The 20,123-nt window shown below is 36.2% G+C and overlaps 2 protein-coding genes across 2 annotated transcripts; both read left to right on the top strand.

Annotated features, from left to right (window-relative positions):
* Window positions 1–5,626: 5,626 nt before the first annotated feature.
* Window positions 5,627–6,714, top strand: LOC139134194 (leucine-rich repeat-containing protein 15-like; the record flags this gene model as incomplete). The annotated part of the gene is made up of 1 exon (XM_070701107.1): window positions 5,627–6,714. A coding segment is annotated over one exon (1,083 nt), but the record flags the coding sequence as incomplete, so codon positions are not given.
* Window positions 6,715–7,309: 595 nt separating this feature from the next.
* On the top strand, window positions 7,310–9,477 carry LOC139134827 (leucine-rich repeat and immunoglobulin-like domain-containing nogo receptor-interacting protein 2). The gene has a single exon (XM_070701890.1). It carries the CDS (start codon window positions 7,310–7,312, stop codon window positions 8,231–8,233), a length of 924 nt encoding a protein of 307 aa, XP_070557991.1. The 3' UTR covers window positions 8,234–9,477.
* The last annotated feature ends 10,646 nt before the right edge of the window (window positions 9,478–20,123 follow it).

Genomic DNA, 20,123 nt, shown 5'->3' with positions numbered 1-20,123 from the left:
TTCTCGTAAATAACCGTCGATGTCGGCAACTCTCTCGCTGGCCCTGCGTACGATGCTGTGTGTTAGCTGTAGCACATAGCATCGTACGCAGGGCTAGGGGTCAACATGGGGTCGCAGCCATGTTGCCTCAAAACTTATTTCTGTCTGCACTCAAAACTCAAAAATGTCGCATATGAACCTGAAAAATCGATGTAATTTTGTCAAACTTCGGCGAAATTTCAGCCTATAGACAAAATTTCATCTAGGTAAGGTAAATTTACTGAAATTTGATCGACAAATAATCCTGAGCTTGAACGTGACAGCTCGCCTTCTCCGGGAAGTCATGCATCCGGCCAGCTGCCCATATGGCCGGGTGCATGAGATTGTTTTCAAGCGACGGCGGCAGACCGTACGCGGGGCTCTGGATATGAACCTACCGCCGGTGTAGCTGTAATAACTGTTGCGTTGTTTTTAATCACCACGGACGAAGTCCGAGGGGACTTATAGGTTTGGTCGTGTCCGTGCGTCCGTTCACGCCAAGTACCCAACCCCATACTGATGCACGTCGATTTGTTTCACAATGCTTTCAAATTTGGCCGTGTTAGAGGACTTTTTAGTTTACACCTCCATAGACTCCCATGTATAAGGCAGTTCTCCATAGATTCGCATGTATGATGCCAAGAAAAATAAAAATTTAGTTTCTCATCGTATTCATATTGCCTAAAGGATGCAGTGACACAGTTTTTTTGTCCCCACGGATAAAGTCTAGGGGGCTTATAGATTGGCTCACATCTCTCCGTGAGTCCATCAGTGAGTCCATCGGTTCACGCAGATATCTCAGACATTTGACAAAATATCATGTAACCTTGGTGACCTTTGACCTCAAATATACATTATTGTCCATAACTCAGTAACCACAAGTGCTAAACCTTTCATATTTGGTATGATGGGACACCTTATGACGCCACATATTGTACCATTAATTATGTGCATATCTAATTATGAGCGAGCCAATAGAGCAAGAGGTCTGATTTCTGGTATATAGGGATAAGTTAACAATATAATTTGTTTGACAAAACTTCACGTGACCTCAATGACCTTTGACCTCAAATATACATATTTGTCCACAACTCAGTAACCACAAGTGCTACACCCTTCATATTTGGTATGAAAGGACACCTTATGACACCACCTGGTACTTGTACATGATAATGAAGGACTGTATAAGAGATATATTCATACCGGCTGGGACGTCGCCCGGGTTAACAAGGTCCCGACCAGCTACACGGGGCACAGTAGCTCAAAATCCGTGTGTCCTCGGATTATCCTTCGGGATGTTACTAAGACATCATACGTGCAATCAGAGGGCAATTTTTATCACAGAAATGGAGAAAGCTACCAGACAATTAAACCATGCAAATTGCTACTGACGGACTGTTTAAAGTCATCTCCAGCTTGTGATTATACAGGTTCTATCACAAAGTGTGGTATTAAAAACTGCAAAACCTGTAGTATGCTCATCACTACAGAACAGTTCAGTAGTAGTTTGACAGGTAAGACCTATTCTACCAAATGTCTGGAACCTCTGAATTGCACAACAAAAAACGTAATCTATGGAATTGAGTGTTCATTGTGCGGGCTCATTTATGTTGGTGAAACAGGAAACAGCTTACGATCTAGAATGAACGGACATCGCAGTGGAGTGAATCGATCTTTGGACGTGCAACTTTATAAGCATTTTAACCAAGACGATCACTCCACTTTGTCTATGCGTGTCCGTATTCTTGAAAAGATATACCATCCAACCAACAGCCCCACACTTAGTTCACCATTCCGTAGACAGAGAGAATACCACTGGATTAGACAGTTAGGTACCGCAATGCCTTATGGTTGTAATGACAACATCAAAGATATAGGCAATCTCTCAAGTCCTGGTTGTTCAGAAGTGAATGTGATGGGCCTATTTGAGTCTTCTGTCCGTAGAAGACGTAGTCATGGACATAGGCGTTACCATCGGCCTAAATTGGATACATCAGCTACATCCAATTGTCATGACAAATTTCATGAACTGCTTCTTTTATTGCAGAAGCCTTTAGGTCTCCATCACATTCGTACTTCATTATTTGCTCTTTCCATCAAGGACTTGAGAAGGTTGCATGTCTATGCATTGGGATTGTCTTTGACAGATCCGAACAAACAACCGTACAGACTGGTTAGTATTATTGCTGACATTGCACTATACAGACTATACAAGCCTGTTCGTGCTGAACCTATGACTGATGATCATCGTCATTTCATACATCTTCCATTTACTAACAAAGGAATTGATGCCATTAATATCAGCAATATACTACACAACAAAAAGGTTACATCAACTATACCTGTATACTTTAAGAACCAGTCTGTACCTATTCTGTCATATCAATACACCAAGACAATCTCCAATAAAATATTCAATTACAATAAGGCATTGCGGCACTTAAAAATTGATGAATTCCTTCAAACACCAGCATCCTGTGACTGCTCTACATCTCCCTTCAAATATACTCCAGTTGGCCATGTCATCACTGGTGATCTGAACTTGGTTGAACATCACCACCTTCGTAAGATATTATCTTGTGGACCCAAGTTCAGAGAACCTCGCAGGATCAACTGGAACCATAATTTTAAGATCATTATGGACTCTGTAGAAGAATATGCCAGGAAATGGGCTAAAACGGAGGATGTAGAGTTGGACACACTGTCAGAATGGGTAAAATCTGTGAGGAAAATAGTGCGTGGCCGTATTGGTCGACTAAGATCACATGTTTGCAGAAGACCCTATTCTGTATTTAAAGATCCTGATGCTGTTAAGTGTTTGAATGATATCCATGACAAATATGTTGTCGTCCCTGCTGATAAAGCTGCCAATAACATTGTATTTGTCTGTAAGAAGTATTATTTTGAATGTCTTATAGACGAACTTGGTGTAACTAAGACCTCAACCAACTCCACTTACAGACAATCAATGTTCAAAAAATCTGAAATTTTGGCAAACCATAAGTCATTCATGGATAATTTTAATATTACAACAAAGGATGACCATAATAAGTTGCCTAGCTTATACTGGATACCAAAGCTCCACAAAACACCTTACAAAGCTAGGTTTATCGCAGGATCTTCAAAATGTTCAACAACAGAGTTATCGAAGATACTGACTTCTGTTCTTTGTACTGTTAAACGGGGACTTCAATCATACTGTGATGTTGTCTTTTCTCGGAGTGGTATAAATCAAATGTGGATATTAAAAAATTCGAAGGAACTCTTGGAAAATTTGAAATCAAGATCTGTTTCAAAAATAACATCTATTAAAACTTTCGATTTTTCCACATTGTATACCACAATACCACATGATAAATTGAAAGAACGCTTGAAAAACATCATCAACCAAGCATTTTTCTACAAAAACGGTTCACGCCGTTACAAATATGTGGTATTAGGGTATAATTCTACATATTTTGTTAAAAATACAACTAATGCTAAAGTGTTTTATACCGAGAAAGACATTATCAGTATGCTTGATTTCCTCATTGACAACATATTTGTTGAATTTGGAGGACACATTTTCCAACAGTGTATAGGAATTCCCATGGGCACTAACTGTGCTCCCTTACTTGCCGACTTATTTCTGTTCTCATACGAGGCAGAATTTATCCAGAACCTTATCAAGCAGAAAAAGGTCTCTGTAGCTCGTACTTTCAACCTAACATTTAGATACATAGACGATGTTATTTCATTGAATAACTCTGAATTCAGTAAATATCTCGCTATGATTTATCCTCCAGAATTGGAGATTAAAGAAACTACAGAAACGGCCTCTTCTGCTTCATATCTGGACATTTTACTTGAATTTGACTCCAATGGTCACCTTTCTACTAGGCTATATGACAAGAGAGATGATTTCAACTTTAGTATAATTAATTTTCCACACCTCATCAGTAATATTCCACTCTCACCTGCTTATGGGGTATACATTTCCCAGCTTATACGATATGCAAGAGCATGCAGTTCATATGGTGATTTGTAGAGAGACATGGCCATCTCTCTTACAAACTGTTAAATCAAGGTTACACCAGAGCAAGACTTGTCTCTACATTCAAACGCTTTTTGGCAGGTATCGCAAGCTGGTAGATAAATACAATATCTCTCTTCGACAAATGATCACTGATGGCATCGGTGACATTGGGCCTTAGTTAGTGACCACTACCTATCTGACTTACAGATTGATATATGGCGGGTGCCACATGTGGGGCAGGATGCGCTTACTATTTTCGAAACACCTGACATCACTTCTTGGTCTTTGGCCAGAGGTCCATATATCTTTCTTTCATGAATTTGACTTTGTTTGTACCGTCTATTTACTGTCTGTTCTGTGCTGTTTTGTGTCTATGTTTACAACTATTGTCTTACAAATTTTGACCTAGTGTTATTGGATTATGGATTGGTATGATTGCGATTATTATACCTCATTAATTATGTGCATATCTTATTTTGAGCGAGCCAATAGAGCTAGAGGTCTGATTTTTGGTATATAGGAATAACTTAGCAATACAATTATTATGACAAAATGTGACGTGACCTCAATGACCTTTGACCTCATATATATATTTTTGTCCACAACTCAGTAACCACAAGTGCTACATCCTTCATATTTGGTATGATAAGACACCTTATGACACCACATATTGTACCTCATTAATTATGCGCATATATAATTTTGAGCGCGCTAATAGAGCTAGAGGTCTGATTTTGGTATGTAGGAATAACTTAGCAATACAATTATTTTGACAAAATGTCACGTGACCTCGATGACCTTTGACCTCAAATATATATATTTGTCCACAACTCAGTAACCACAAGTGCTACACCCTTCATAAATGGTATGATGGGACACCTTATGACACCACATATTGTACCTCATTAATTATGCGCATATCTAATTCTGAGCAAGCCAATAGAGCTGGATGTCCGATTTTTGGTATATAGGGATAACTATAGGGTAGAAATCTAAATATGCCCATCTAAATATTAGACATCTACCATCGAGAACAAAAGAAATTTGCTGTAATTTGAATATTTAAGGAGTTTAAGCAATTCCCGCTATAAATAAAGAACCCCTGCCTCAAACTCCACAAAAGTTGCTAGACATATTTTGCCGTTGTCATGCCATTGCTTCGTTTAATAACCAGTTAATCAAATGCCTCATTGACAGGAGGAAATTCAAGACCATATTTGAATAGTAGTATATATTGTCCTCAAAATTACTCTATCACGGCCCAAGTACTCATTGCCTTCAGCAATACTGCCTTTTATTATTATTATTATTATTATTATTATTATTATTATTTATATTTTTGTATGAGCTGCTCTGTCGGCTTTGCTTGACCTAAGTTTGTGTTTCTTACAACAGAGAAACTGGAACAAAAGGCACGACTTTTAAGCCCACAATGGTTGCCTGCACAGCACTGTTAGCGATGCTGTTCGCATTACTCCTGAACATCAATGGAGCTATGAGTTGTCCTTCAATGTGCAGCTGTCGGTGGAATAGTTACGTCGACTGTGACTACAAATCCTTGACAGTGATACCCTCAGGTATTCCAGCTGAAACAATCACCTTGACCTTGATCACAATAGTATAACGTCACTTCCCACAGAGGCGTTCAGTCCCCTGACACGGCTGAAGAACTTATATCTCAACAGTAACGCGATTTCAGTCATTTCATCTGGAGCTTTTAGTAACCTGAACAATCTGGAGAAATTACGACTCAACCACAATGACATCAGCACATTGTCACCGAATATATTCAGCTCCCTGTCACAGCTGAAGTCCTTGTACCTCAACATTAATGCGATTTCAGCCATTTCATATGAAGTATTCAATGGAGTGACCAGTCTAGAGATATTAGACCTTGCCAACAATAACATCACTACATTGCAGGCAAATGTGTTCAGTTTCCTGTCTCGGCTAAAGTCATTTTACTTGTCAAGTAACAGGATTTCAGTCATTTCATCCAGAGCATTCCATGGACTTACAAGCCTAGACACATTGCATCTCCAAGACAACAGCATCGATACATTGCCGACAAATGTCTTCAACGGTTTGCATAATCTACGTTACTTGTACTTGCATCAAAACAAGATACCATCACTACCGGTCGATATTTTCCGCGAACTGGACGAACTTAAGTACTTACTGCTTGACAACAACAATTTGACAACGTTTCCGCTAGGTGTTTTTGATAATTTGAATAATCTGGAGTCTTTGCGTTTAACAAATAACAGGATAGCGTCGCTAGCGAGTGCAACCTTACTCAGCTTGAATTCGTTGAAAACTTTAGAATTGCAAAACAATCTACTTACCAGAGTGGTAGGTGTGAATGGTTTACCTTCTCTCACAACTTTGAAGTTGTACGGTAATTGTCTTACATCACTGCAAGATGGAGACTTTGAAAATTTAAGGAAGCTACGCTCTCTTTACCTGCAAAATACCTGCATCGCTAAATTATCTCCTTCACTATTTCGAGGATTGCGAAATCTCCGATATCTGTATCTTAACAACAACAACCTTACAGAATTACCAATAGCACTCTTCGATGACACGACAAACCTCACAAATCTCTACATGCAAAAAATGCTTTGGCTACTCTTCCATCTCACCTATTCAGTGGTTTGTCTCTGTTACGGGAGTTAGATCTCAGTTACAACAAACTTCGTCAACTTCCTATTATGTTATCTTTGAATACCTCCAGTCTCTATCGCTTTCTCATAACCTTATTGATAGTATTCCAGACAACATTTTCGGTTCGTTGTTTGAGATTTGGAAATTAGATTTTAGTTTCAATAAGCTAAGAATGATTCCGAAATTTACCTTTGCTTCAGATGACTATTCTATTGAAATCACTTTTAGAGGGAATCCAATCACCGAAATCGGTCCTGATGCATTCAACTGGTTGTCTGGGAAGACGTACTGGCATTTGTACTTAGATCTATCAGAGATGACTCTTAGTTATATAAGTGAAAGCGCTTTCGAAGGTTTAATACAGTCCACGATATTTGATTAATTAGAGAAAAACCAGTTAACTTTCCTTCAAAAATCGTCCATCTCTACCATGTTACTTAGTGAATCTTCACAATACATCTCGCTTTCTCTGCATGACAATCCCTGGGCATGTGATTGTCGCTTAGTGCACTACGACGATGGCTGGAGACTGTCCACTCTATTACGTATGGTTATGTAGACCTCTCTGGGTTGACGTGCAAAACACCTCACACCTATGCTGGACTTGATTTCATGCACATTGCGGACGAGAACATGACATGCAGTACACCTGAATTCTCGGAACTTGTAAGGTGGATTGATGTTGAAGAAGGTGATGCGATAGAATTGAGCTGTAATGCAACGGGTGTCCCTGAACCTGATGTTTACTGGATTACATCAAGTGGAGACATTGTTAACTCAAATAAAAACATAAATACAACGGTAGTCGACGATTTTGAACTGAACAGCCATGGTACACTCGTTATTACATCAACTCTCATGAAACATTCCGGAACGTATGTTTGCATAGCTGTGAATTTAAAGGGCAAAGCAGCTTGTGCTACTCACTTGCGTATCATTCCGAAGGTAACTTCTTCAACTGTGTACAATGAGATGGCTATTGTTGCAAACGCCACAATACCGATTTCAAACTTAAAATCAATTTCTGAACACGAAAGTCATGTAGGCATTGCAACTGGAGCATTCTTTGGTGGACTTGTTTTAGGTGTAGGTGTGATAATCATAATTTTGATCGCAGCTGTTAAAAGGAAACGCAATAGTAAAGAAGATGCACGTCCGGAACAAAAATCGAAAATTACGATCAGATTTAGTGACTTAAAGGCCGTTTTCAAAAACCGACAATATACTGAAGACAGCAATGGGAATAGTGTAAGTGATACCAATATCACTGACACGAAAAATGAGGGCGCTGCTGCAGCTCTTAGGGACACCCGTGATAGATATGTAAAGCCTCAAGAAATATCTGATCAACTTTCACGAACGCAAATTTATGCAAATGTAAATGTGGTGGAAACGGGTGATTCAACATACGCCTCTCTCTCACCTGATACTAGGGCCCTGAACATGTGTATGAAACCTTCACAAAATAATACAGCTTTTCGAAGTCACAATTACTGTTCCTTCGACGTCATTTATAATAATCCAATCAACAGTTAACTAAATATTGGACTCAAAATTTAGACCCAAATGTTTTCAAATGACCTATCATGAATCACCAACACAAAGTAAAGAAATTGCCGTCGCTGATGCAACGAACATGCTCGATTTGAAAAAGTATTCGAATGTGCGAAATAAAACGTGTGATCAGATTAAAGGTTTTAAATTAGGGCTCTTGACGAGAAACAAATCGCGCCTTACCAACAGATTAGATAAATAAAATATAAAGGCTATATAAAGGGTACTTAGGGGACCTTAAACCAGTGTTTCTCGTGACTAGACTTCTAAGTTACACCGATTTGTAACGCTCTGCAGTGTGGTTACAGTATTCTTCACTTTGTTCATTTTAATTTTGAATTAATATGAATATGTGGGTAATTTTTGAATATGGGAGCTATCGCAGCCCATAAACTCTCCCGGTTCACGCAAGCAAGTTTTTTTCTTAATTTAATAATAATAATTAACTTAGCCTGCCATGAGTTAATAATTTAAATGTCCATAAAGCGATATTCTTAAAATATTTTAAAGATACAATTTGCTAAAATCCAGAGTCATGATTTATGTATCATGGATAATTTTCTTTCTATGTATTCATTGGTGTCTACATATATGTACGTTTTGAGACTTAGGTCATATTTAACATGAATTGTTAGCTGTGATTTACTGGTATATGTGGTCTGGAGTAATTTTGATTTCCATATTGTCAGGTTGCATCCAAATTACAACGTAATTAGCATTTGAACATTGAGATACCTTCACGGTACATCACTAACTTTTGAATATTTTTTGAAACGATAGCATGCATTATATCCCTCATTACCGTACTTTTCAGACATTCAATCAATACAAATACAGATAGTTACGGATTTTAACCAGGCGTAGTACATTAAGAGATTAAAGATGCAATTAAGTAATTGCGTATCTAATTTTCATTTACCTTTTTGTTGAATTTGTAATTGTTTTCGCCATCTATCCGTTATATGATCATTATTGATTGAACTAATTTTGTTGTAATTGTTTCTGTTGAGCCTGTAGTGTATCACGTCTTTACGAATCGAGACAAAACAACCCTTCGAATTGAAGTAATCGATGTAAGTTGTTTACATGTTCTAGTATTCATATAAATACAAGTAAAGATTTTCATTCCTCTTTCATAATTAGTGATGACTGTAACGTATTTGCTACATTTTGTTTGAACAAGAAGGCAAATCTCTCTCTCTCTCTCTCTCTCTCTCTCTCTCTCTCTCTCTTCTCTCTCTCTCTCTTCATATATACACACATACACACAGAGTTACTTAGACCCTTGACTTTTATTTAGTAGAATCGTCACTCCTTCTCCGATTGTGATTGGCTTGTTGTTAATGTTGTCAAAATATTGTAGTTATTTAACGTTATCATCGGTAACGGTACAAAACATTCTGTAAAATGTTGCTTTTTAAGACCATTTTAGACCACAGCTTTATCTAACCTCAGCAGTGATTTAGTGTAAGTGATCTGCTATGCATTAATGATTTAACTATACCTGAAGATAGTAATGCATTGATTTTTTCACTTTACAGCAGAAGATAATCAGTTACTTAGTAATTTTTGCTTCTGAAGGCTAATGCTTGGTCTAGGGTCGTACCACTGTAATTAACAAGTATGTATTACATGATGTCATTATTGGTACTAGAATATTCTACTAATCATTCATTACTCGAGATCAATAAAGTTAATATACATCAGAAGGTATACTATACTGTCTTAGTTGTTAATAAATATTCACCTAAAACAATAAAGATACACACCATAAGTGAAGCCTTTTACATAGAGAAAGTTTGTTCAATTTCAAATATAACGTGTAAACCTCTTGGGTGAACCTTTATCTATCTCAGTGTGGCTTTATTAACGGGTCACATTTCTAGAATTTCCTATCTCACTTATTATCAGTCATTAGCTCACGTGTTCACACATGTGAGCTAATGTCGCAGTGATATCTGTCTGTCTCTGTGTGTGTGTCTGTCCCTCTGTCTGTGTGCCCCATATCTCAAGAACGGCTGATAAGATCAGAATCAAATTTCATACATAGATTCAGTTTGAACATGGCAAGAACTGATTAGTTTTTTATAGGTATGGCTTGCGTATATTATGCTCGTTTGCATACTTGATGATTTTAGTAAATGCAGACATAAAATGAGTACGGCTGCACAGAATTGGATGACTTTGCTACAAATGTTGATCAGACCAAGATTCGTCCGCCATTTGAGACATAAAGGTGTTACATGAAAGTTAATTGCTAATTTGCATATTAATTAACTTTCCTAATTAGGGATATACATCTAAATTGACCAATCAAAATTAACGAAACTTGGTATGTACATGCAAGTTACTATGATTTAACATCATTGAAAGTCATTAGGCATTTTTACTTCAGCCAATGCACTATTTGCGTGTTTAGTAAACTTTCCTAATTGGGTGTTATATCTTGATTGACTAGACCAAAGTCGACGAAACTTGCTATACATTGATCATACTAGGTAATAATCAAAGTCATCTAGCAGTTTTACATCAGCCAATTTCTAATTTACATATTTAATGAACTTTCCTAAATAGGGTTATATACTTAAATTTCATGACCACAGTTGACGAAACTTGCTTTGCACATGGAAGATACTATGATACAACATCATTGAAAGTCATTAGGCATTTTACTTCAATGCCTAATTTCCGTATTTAATGAACTTTCCTAATTAGGCATATATACCTGGATTAACTTAAATCAAAGTTGGCGAAACATGCCATGTACATTGATGATACTAGGTTAAAGCAATATTCAAAGTCACTTAGCATTTTCACTGCAACTGATCACTTATAGCTTGAAGGACTTGACCAAAGGCAGTTACACTTGCTATATAAAGTGGTAATAAAGGCAGCATTCGAAGAAATTTAGTATTTTTAGTTCAGCTAATTACATATTTATACACTTAATGACCTTGTAATTAATCTGTGATGAATATTGTTCATGATGTTGATCATAACACTTTCAATGAAGTTGCAAACATGTGGGAAAAGTTTAAATTCACAGACAACTGCAATATATAATGAAACACGTCAGCATTTTCAGTTCATATCTGGTTTTAAAGATTTTTAAACGTGGACATTAATGTTGCATCGAGCTGTCAATATATTCTTTCATTTTGAGTTTGATTCGTATGGAATATTTCAAAGAAACCACAATTTATCTAGTCAGTAGTCGTCTTTACACTATGTAGAGTTCAGTTTGGTTTTGCTAATAATTGGAGTAATTTGCGAGTTTTGTAAAAGACGAAATTTTATAATCTGAAACAATACAGGGAAACAGTCATATGACGATCACACATGGTAAAAGTGTCACCTAGCTTATCGATGAATTAAATAAAGGAACATGTTTCATCAAATCTTAGCTGCGTTTTTATTGCACGAAATATTTAAACGCCTTGACAAGTCTCATCTCTTGACGGGTGATGATACGTGATTGTGTATATCGTTAGATATTTTGTGAGCATTTGTGTCGCTTGAGTCGAATGTTAAAAATCTGGCTTTTGAGACCAACAAACGCCGAGCGGGACTTCAACATGCAAAAGTTATATTGTAACGGTATTTAAGTGAATTTCTGGCATGAAATATAAAAATGAATTTTTTCTCTGTCTGAGACATTGGACGTGTTTAAATGTGTGATATCGCGAATATGGCACTGTTATTTTCACGCCTCGACTCATCAGATCGCTGCATTTTCGCCATTAATATACCGGTAAGCTTATAATAAGTAACGTGACACCGTATCTGGACTTCGAGGTCATTGACGCTACAGAAGACGTCACTGAAGATTCATTTGGAGTTGAAAACTTAATCGACTCAATCTTTGTTGCATTGTAACCGAAGAAGTTTCAACGACAAAAGGATTGTTTTACTCACCGGGGGGGGGGGGGGGTAAAGCCGTCTGATGAATGAGTAAGGGTAAGTATCAAAAGTACTGACTGAATTTGCGGCAAAACTTGATCCGTCATTTAAGTAGGCCGCAAGTGGAATATCATTTCTCAGAAGACAACAAATACTACAGTAGTTTGCCCTACATCACCAGGGCCATAAATCTCTAAAAAACAACGCTTCTCCTTATAGGCGAGCGGCAGGTTCACCTATTTTTGACACTTAATGTACCCACCTTACATACAGCCACATCATACATCATTTGAAAGCTTATTACCTCTACTTCAAGAAATTGACGATGTGGAGCTGCCAAGGAGGGCCATAACCCCCTAATTTGCATAATTCATATGAGTACCCAATTTGCATAAATGTGATATAAAATTAGGAAATTAAGGTGAAGTACTACGAATTACGTCAAAATTAAGTTGTGGTGTCATTTTCTTGAAACTTTGCACAAATATTCTTGGAAGTTGTGCTAGTGCAAAAATGAAATAAAAAATGGGGGTCACCACGCTTGTTTCCATGGAAACGGACGTTAAAATGGCGATGTTAGAAATAAATAAAAATGATATAATTCACTTAAACTAAAGAGAGCAATTATAAAACGCGTAAATCTGCGCAGAAACGTTCTAAAGCGTGTGCGCGTCCGAATTCGTCGCCCTTTACCTTAACTACTTTAAACATACTTTTAAACTATCAAGTGATATATCAAATGAAAGGTATTTACATTTAGAATTCAAATTAATATTCAAAACGATATTAAAAATGGTTTACTGAAATATTTCATATTTATATTGAAAAAAATATTTTCCCCTTTTGAATAACAATATTTATTATTTGAACACATACAGCCACATCATACAGCCACATTATACATCATTTGAAAGCTTACTGTCTCTACTTGAAGAAAATAGACAACATTTAGCTGTCAAGTACGGCCGTAGCCCCTAATTTGCATAAATCCCACGGGTACCCAATTTGCATAAATGCGATATAATATTAGATATTTATTATTCACTACTCAAAACATACTTTTAAACTATCGAGTGATATATCAAATGAAAGGTATTTGCATGTAGAATACTAAACAGACATCCAAAAAGATATTTAAATTCATTTCACTGAAATATTGTCATATTTATATTGACAAAAATATTTTCCCCTTTTCAATAACAATATTTAAAAAGATTTAATAAAAAAGCCAAATCGTACAGAATCATCATACGCCCTTTGAAAGCTTACTATCTCTACTTCAAGAAAATTGACAATGTGGAGCTCTCAAGTACGGACATGGCCCTTAATTTGCATTATTTACATTGGTACCCAATTTGCAAGAATGCAATATAAAATTAGAAATTTATCAACTACTATAAACATACTTTAAACTATCGAGTGATATATCAAAGGAAAGGTATTTGCATGGAGAATACAAAATGGATATCCAAAGAGATATTAAATGATTTTACTTATAAATGTTTTCGTACTAATGTAGAACAATATACTTTCCCCTTTTGAATAACGATATTTTGATAATTTTGACACATAGAACCGCATCATATAACCACATCAAACGTTATTTGAAAGCCTATTATCTCTGCCTCATGAAAAATTACAATGTTCAACTGACAAATAGGGTCTTATTATTCAATTTGCATAAAGCACACGGGTACCTAATTTGCAAGAATACGACATAAAATTACAAAGATCCATTTTAAGTACTCTAAACTTACTTTTCAACTATCAAGTGATATATTAAATGATAGGTATTTGCATGTAGAATAGAATCATGAACTCCAAACGTGTATTCAAAATATTCTTATTGAATATTTTCAATTAAATCGTAAACATCTTGACTCGTTTTTAATATTCAAAATATTGTGTAGTAAATACGAATAATGCTCACGTTATGGGGATAAATATCTGAATTTGTTTTGCAATTGATTTTTTGTTTATTAAGGATACGCAGACTGGAACCTTTTCCTGTCTAATTCCCATATAGCTGAACAACAAGAATACATAAAACCAATTGGAACTAATTCGGAATAATTGGGTCTTCATATTTTGCAAATTTTCTAAAACGTGTTTTGTGCTCTATAGTTGAGTGTTGAAATATTACAAGTTACTCTTAAAAACAAGTAAAAAGAAAAGCAGATGAGCTTAAATTTGCAAATTAAATCGACATTACTTCACCATCCAATTATCCCAAATTAGTTCCAATCTTGTTATAAACAGCTGTGTGTTGAATGACCCTTTTGTATTATTGATGTCATTTTTGTTTCTATTTCTCTAGAAATCTTGTTTGATGGAGACACCATTGGTTACTACATCTGTTTTACATCTGTATTTTCAATTCAGTTATGTGGAATATTTAGATGGAAGGCACCATATTTCATTTATCGTATTTATTGTTATATAATGAAGGAAAAGCAACTCAACACACCGTTCATATCTTCGTTGTTTGCATTTTGTGTATGATCTTATGTATATTGTCAGTTATGTTTGGCTGTTTTATATAAAGTGTTAATTAGCCATGGTGATTATTCCAGTTAACAGTAAAATACTAGCACCACTTACAAGTTGGTACCTCATGCTAAAAATACAAGTGAACAAAATGACGCCCACCAGGAAAGTTCGTGGCCGTCCAATTATAAGTGGATGATGCAGTCCAACCTTTCACAGATCAGAATTCATTGACTATTTTCTTAAACAAATCGTGAAGAAATAAACAACATACATCAAAGATACGACAGATTTTACACGGAAAATTGAGACAATAAAAGTTCCGGCCAATGCGACATTGGTAACTCTAGACATTGTTTCAATGTACACTAATAAAACGCACAATGAAGCAATGGAATCAGTCGACAGAGCAGGAAAGATCACCAAATGATTGCATAATCAAAACAACAACAACAAAATACATGATGGCTATGCTAAAAATGATCTTGAAAAACAACACTTTCAAGTCAACAGTGAATTTTATCGTCAGGTATTTGGGTGCGGTAAGGGATCTCCAGTTTTACCAGAAAGTCCCGACATTACATTTCACAAGACAAAATGAGAATAATTCAGCAACACCCTGAACAAATATCGCTCTGACTGAGATTCAGAGATGACGTATGGTTCTCATTGGAACTCAACACAAGCTTAATGAATTCATATCAAACATAAACAAATGCATCATACTTTCAAATTTTTGAAAGCTCTTCTCAAGAAATTATATCGTTAGACCTCATTATGTATAAGGTCATCGGTGCAACAAAGAGAACATTCTTGACTGCAAAATACACACAAAACCAACAGATACATTGCAGTTCATGAAACCAAACGGCAACATTCAAACGCGAAACATTACGATTCATTAGAACAATCATGCAACAACAAGACAATACAAAATACAAGATAATTTTGAGATAAAAGTAATGAAATGCGACAAAACGATTCTAAATCTTGTTTAATTATTACTTAAGCTTTGGACAATCGGATGACATTTAAATGTTATTAAACTTTCATTTAATTACTTTCAAAACCTTGGAATCGTAAAAAGTAAAAGGGAACCAAAACATTTCCGGGTCCCCTATATGCAGATCAAAAACTCTAAGTACACCTCTACAATCTCCCAAATTTTTCAAATCCAACCCAAATTCCTCCGCCCCTCACCGTTATTTGTGAGCGTAGCCTAATCACATACATAAAAACGGAAATATAAACGTTACGATGATGCCAAACTTCACAAAACCTACAACACTCCGATCTCCGATTCAAATGAGCATACACAAATAAGCCTGAACGAACAGTAGACATTCTAGCTTCCGTACTTGAACAAACTGAACTTCAGTGGAACAACTCGATTGGTAACACCTACAATCATTCAATCAGTGCACATGTTTCACCAAAAGAATAGAAGGACTGATGAAAACAACTCTATTCTCGAAAGGTAGCATCAAAGGATCGCAGTGTCACATTAGTCTTGCAACCCCATAGGACAGGACACGTAGATTAGGGCTATGTCTCGCCATGGCAGATCAACACTATACATAAAACGGCCAAACATAACATAATATATACTTACAATATACACAATATCACACACAAAGTTCAAACAACTAAGATATGAACGATGTGTGGAGTTGCTTTCTCTTATTACATGTCACCAATTTTGTCTGCTGTCAAATTAATCTTCCTGCACAGACCTTTACTCCTGCCAAGGCAGCGATAACTGTGGCAACCCTTTTACAATGCTGGTGAAGAGGATGATGAATTCCTACAATTACTAGTTTTACTGGAAATGACATGAATGATTTGAATCGTGAATCATGCCATTACTTTGACTGCAGCTTACTCTGACACATTGTATCCGCTGCAGAGTTACTTATTCACAACTATGATAGTGTTGTTCATGTGGACATTTCTTATTATTTGTACTCAATAGTAATTGGTGACATTTTCCTGACACATCTTTTTTATGAAAAAATGTTAGCGTTCAAATCATTTACCATATATGTTAAAATCAAAATGTTATATATATCCTGTTTTCATGGCTACAACATTACAAGAAAATGTTGGTATTCTTGAGTAACATTAAAAAGTTTCGTCATGCTGTGAATGGCTATATTATACTCCAAACAAAAGGCATATTCGAGTATCAGCCTCTGACCTATAAAAGCTAGACATCGGTATTGGATAATATTGTAAACAAGAATAGGAGTTCATGTTTTAAAACACACATTCAACAAAAAAGTAATAATTTTCAGGACTAATTTCAGCTGTTTGTTCACCATGTTCTACGCACTTTTCACATCATAATGCTTTTGGTTGCATTGATACTCTAGTTATTTTTTAAAATACCATTATTCAAAAGAGGAAATATTTATTTCAACAGAAATATGAAAATATTTAGTAAAATCACTTTAAATATCACTTTTGATATCAATTTTGTGTTTTACATGCAAATACCATTACCAAATACCATATATCACTCGATAGTGTAAATGTTTAGAATAGTTAACAATGAATTTTCTAATTTTATATCTCATTTCTGCAAATTGCTTACCAGTGTAAATTATGCACATAAAGGGGTACGGCCTTCCTTGATAGCTCAACATTGTCAATTTTCTTCAAGTAGATATAATAAGCTTTCAAATGACGTATGATGTGGCTGTATGATAGGGCTGTATGTGTTAAAATTTTTAAAATATTGTTATTCTAAAGGGGAAAATATTTTTTCCATATAAATATGAAAATATTTCAGTGAAATCAATTTCAATATCTCTTTGGATATTCATTTTGTATTCTACATGCAACTACCTTTCATTTGATATATCACTCGATAGTTTAAACATATGTTCCAAGAAGTTAACTATAACTTTATAAAACTATATCGCATTTATGCAAATTGGGTATGCATGTTGATTATGCAAATTAGGGGGTTACGGCCCGATTTGGTAGCTCCAAATTAATTGTCACTTTTCTTGAAGTAGAGATAATAGGCTTTCAAATGATATATGATGTGGCTGTGTTTTGTGGCTGTATGTCTTAAAATTTTAAAATATTGTTATTCAAAAGGGGAAAATATTGTTTCCATATAAACCTGAAATTATTTCAGTGAAATCTATTTCAATATCTCTTTGAATAACAATTTTGTAATCTACATGGAAAGACCTTTCATTTGATATATCACTCGATAGTTTAAACGTATCGTTAGAGAAAGTTAATATATAATATCGCATTTATGCAAATTAGGTACCCTTGTTAATTATGCAAATTAGGAGGTTAAGCCTGCCGCACACGAGAGAAATTAGCTGAGCAAAATTTCATTCGAGGCTGTTTGCTCAGCTAGTTTACTCTCGTGTGCGGTCGATTTTTCGTGAGTTTTTGTCCTCGCGAGGCGTTGAGCAAAATATCCGTGTTTGATATTTTTTGCCTCGCGAGGCAAATTCCTCACCGTGTGCGCTGGAGAAAGTCATTTTCCTCACGTCTTTTGACTAAAGCGCGCGTGTTGAGATCACATGACAGTGCAAAATGACCGCCCGTAGCCTGGCCCGTAGCATTGAAAACGCAGTCGCTTGCGGTTCGATACACGGTGACTGCCGTTAAAATACATGACAAAAAAGAAAAATTGACCTATCTTTCTAATGCGTACAGCAGCCTTCGCGTGTATTGAACCCAAGCGACTGCGTTTTCAGTAATACGGGCCAGGCTACGGGCGTTCATTCTCGTTCATTTTACACTGTCATGTGATCTCAACACGCGCGCTTTAGTAAAAAAAACGTGAGCAAAATGACTTTCTCCGGCGCACTAGTCAAAAAAAACGTGAGCAAAGTGACACAAAATTGGTCGAGCTTCGCTCTATGGGCAATCCCATACACGATCCCTCAGACAGGAGACACTACAAAAGTTTTTGTGATCAGTTTATTGATTTCCATTTTCACAGATCACGGTTCGAGCGCCTGAATAATACCACTCCGGTCGGGAGCCGCCATATTGATTTAAGAAAGCGTGCGCAAAGGACTGTGGGATCGGCCGAAAATAATTCGAGCAAACACATATAATTAATTCGAGCGAACACATATAATTAATTCGCTCAAACACATAATTAATTCGAGCGAACACACATAATTATTTCGACCGAACACAAAATTAATTCAAGACACTAGTAGAAATTAATTCTAGCACACATTAAATTAATTGCAGCATGTGAAAACATTTTGAACCCAAAATTAATTGAAGGAATTAATATATTAAATCTAGACTACATAAAATTAATTCCGGCACATAAAAAACATATAAATAATTTGAAATGTTAGCAAAATAATTCTAGATTATGTAAAATTAATTACAGCAAAGATAAGCAGAAATAATTAATTGGAACACATAAAATTAATTCGGCAATTAATTCGGCACTATACAAAATTAATTAAAGCATATAAAAATTAATTAAAAGAAACATACAATTAATTCGAGGTGCTAGTAAATTAATTCCAGTCTACATAAATTAATTCTAACATACTAAAATTAATAAAACATAATTTGACCAGAACGGGCCCCCATATATGGTCCTTTAAAATCCGTTCCGTGATTGAAATTTAGTTCACGCCTACGCATTTTTGTGTTTTTATTGCTGTGAAGCCCTGCGTACAATGCTGTGTGACATGTGATCCCGGCGTTATACAGCCACCACAGCCCTATAAGGTCCATTGACAACGGACCCTTTAGATACGTTCATGCGAGGTATGGTTGCCCACCGCACTGAGCAGTTAGTTGAGTGATTCGGATTAGCATAGATCTGAATCGACTTTATTTCGGCCAAAAGTAGTTAGAAAAGCAGTTTTTCTTGCGCGAGCAAAATTTGAGTGAGGTAAAATAAAGTAAGGTAAGATAAAATGCGAACATAACCAGCGGGAATAATTCAATTTCTTGGCCACACGCCCAGATCGAGACGGGCGCGGAACTCAGGTTTACTTCCGCATTTTACCTTTGATTGGGTGACGGGGTCAGCGACGGTACTATAGTCAGAGTGTGTTGCATGAACTCCTGTTTGCAAGGAGCTATATTTACACAATTGCGGCAAATTTTGGTGCCATGGGCAGCGAGCCCCTTGAAACCATCCAAAATTGACTTTGGCTCATAGCGTGCAAATGTCGGGGAAGCAGCGTCCGTCCCGGACCAAATGATTGGAGCGGATTTGCACATGAATTTACAATTGGCCGAGCTGTCCCTTGCTCAGACCTCGCGTATACTGTCCCTCTCTAGCTTCCAACAAAACCACAAGTACTAAAACAAGATTTCCCTTCTGCATAGGGCAAGGAAGCGTAGAAAGCATCGTCGAGCGACGACCGGTCTTTCAGTCTAGTGCCTAATGGGTAGAATATAATACAAACATTATCTTACTCACTTACAAAATCCTCTTTGTTATCGCTTCTGTTTAGTACCTGGTTGACGTAAA

This window comes from Ptychodera flava, chromosome 6, assembly GCF_041260155.1.
Source record: "Ptychodera flava strain L36383 chromosome 6, AS_Pfla_20210202, whole genome shotgun sequence".
Taxonomy (NCBI): Eukaryota; Metazoa; Hemichordata; class Enteropneusta; family Ptychoderidae; genus Ptychodera; species Ptychodera flava.
This window is presented reverse-complemented; position numbering and strand designations above follow the sequence as displayed.

Coding starts and splice junctions, on each gene's coding strand:
- LOC139134827 (XM_070701890.1), top strand. CDS start 7,310: ATGCACATTGCGGACGAGAACATGACATGCAGTACACCTGAATTCTCG.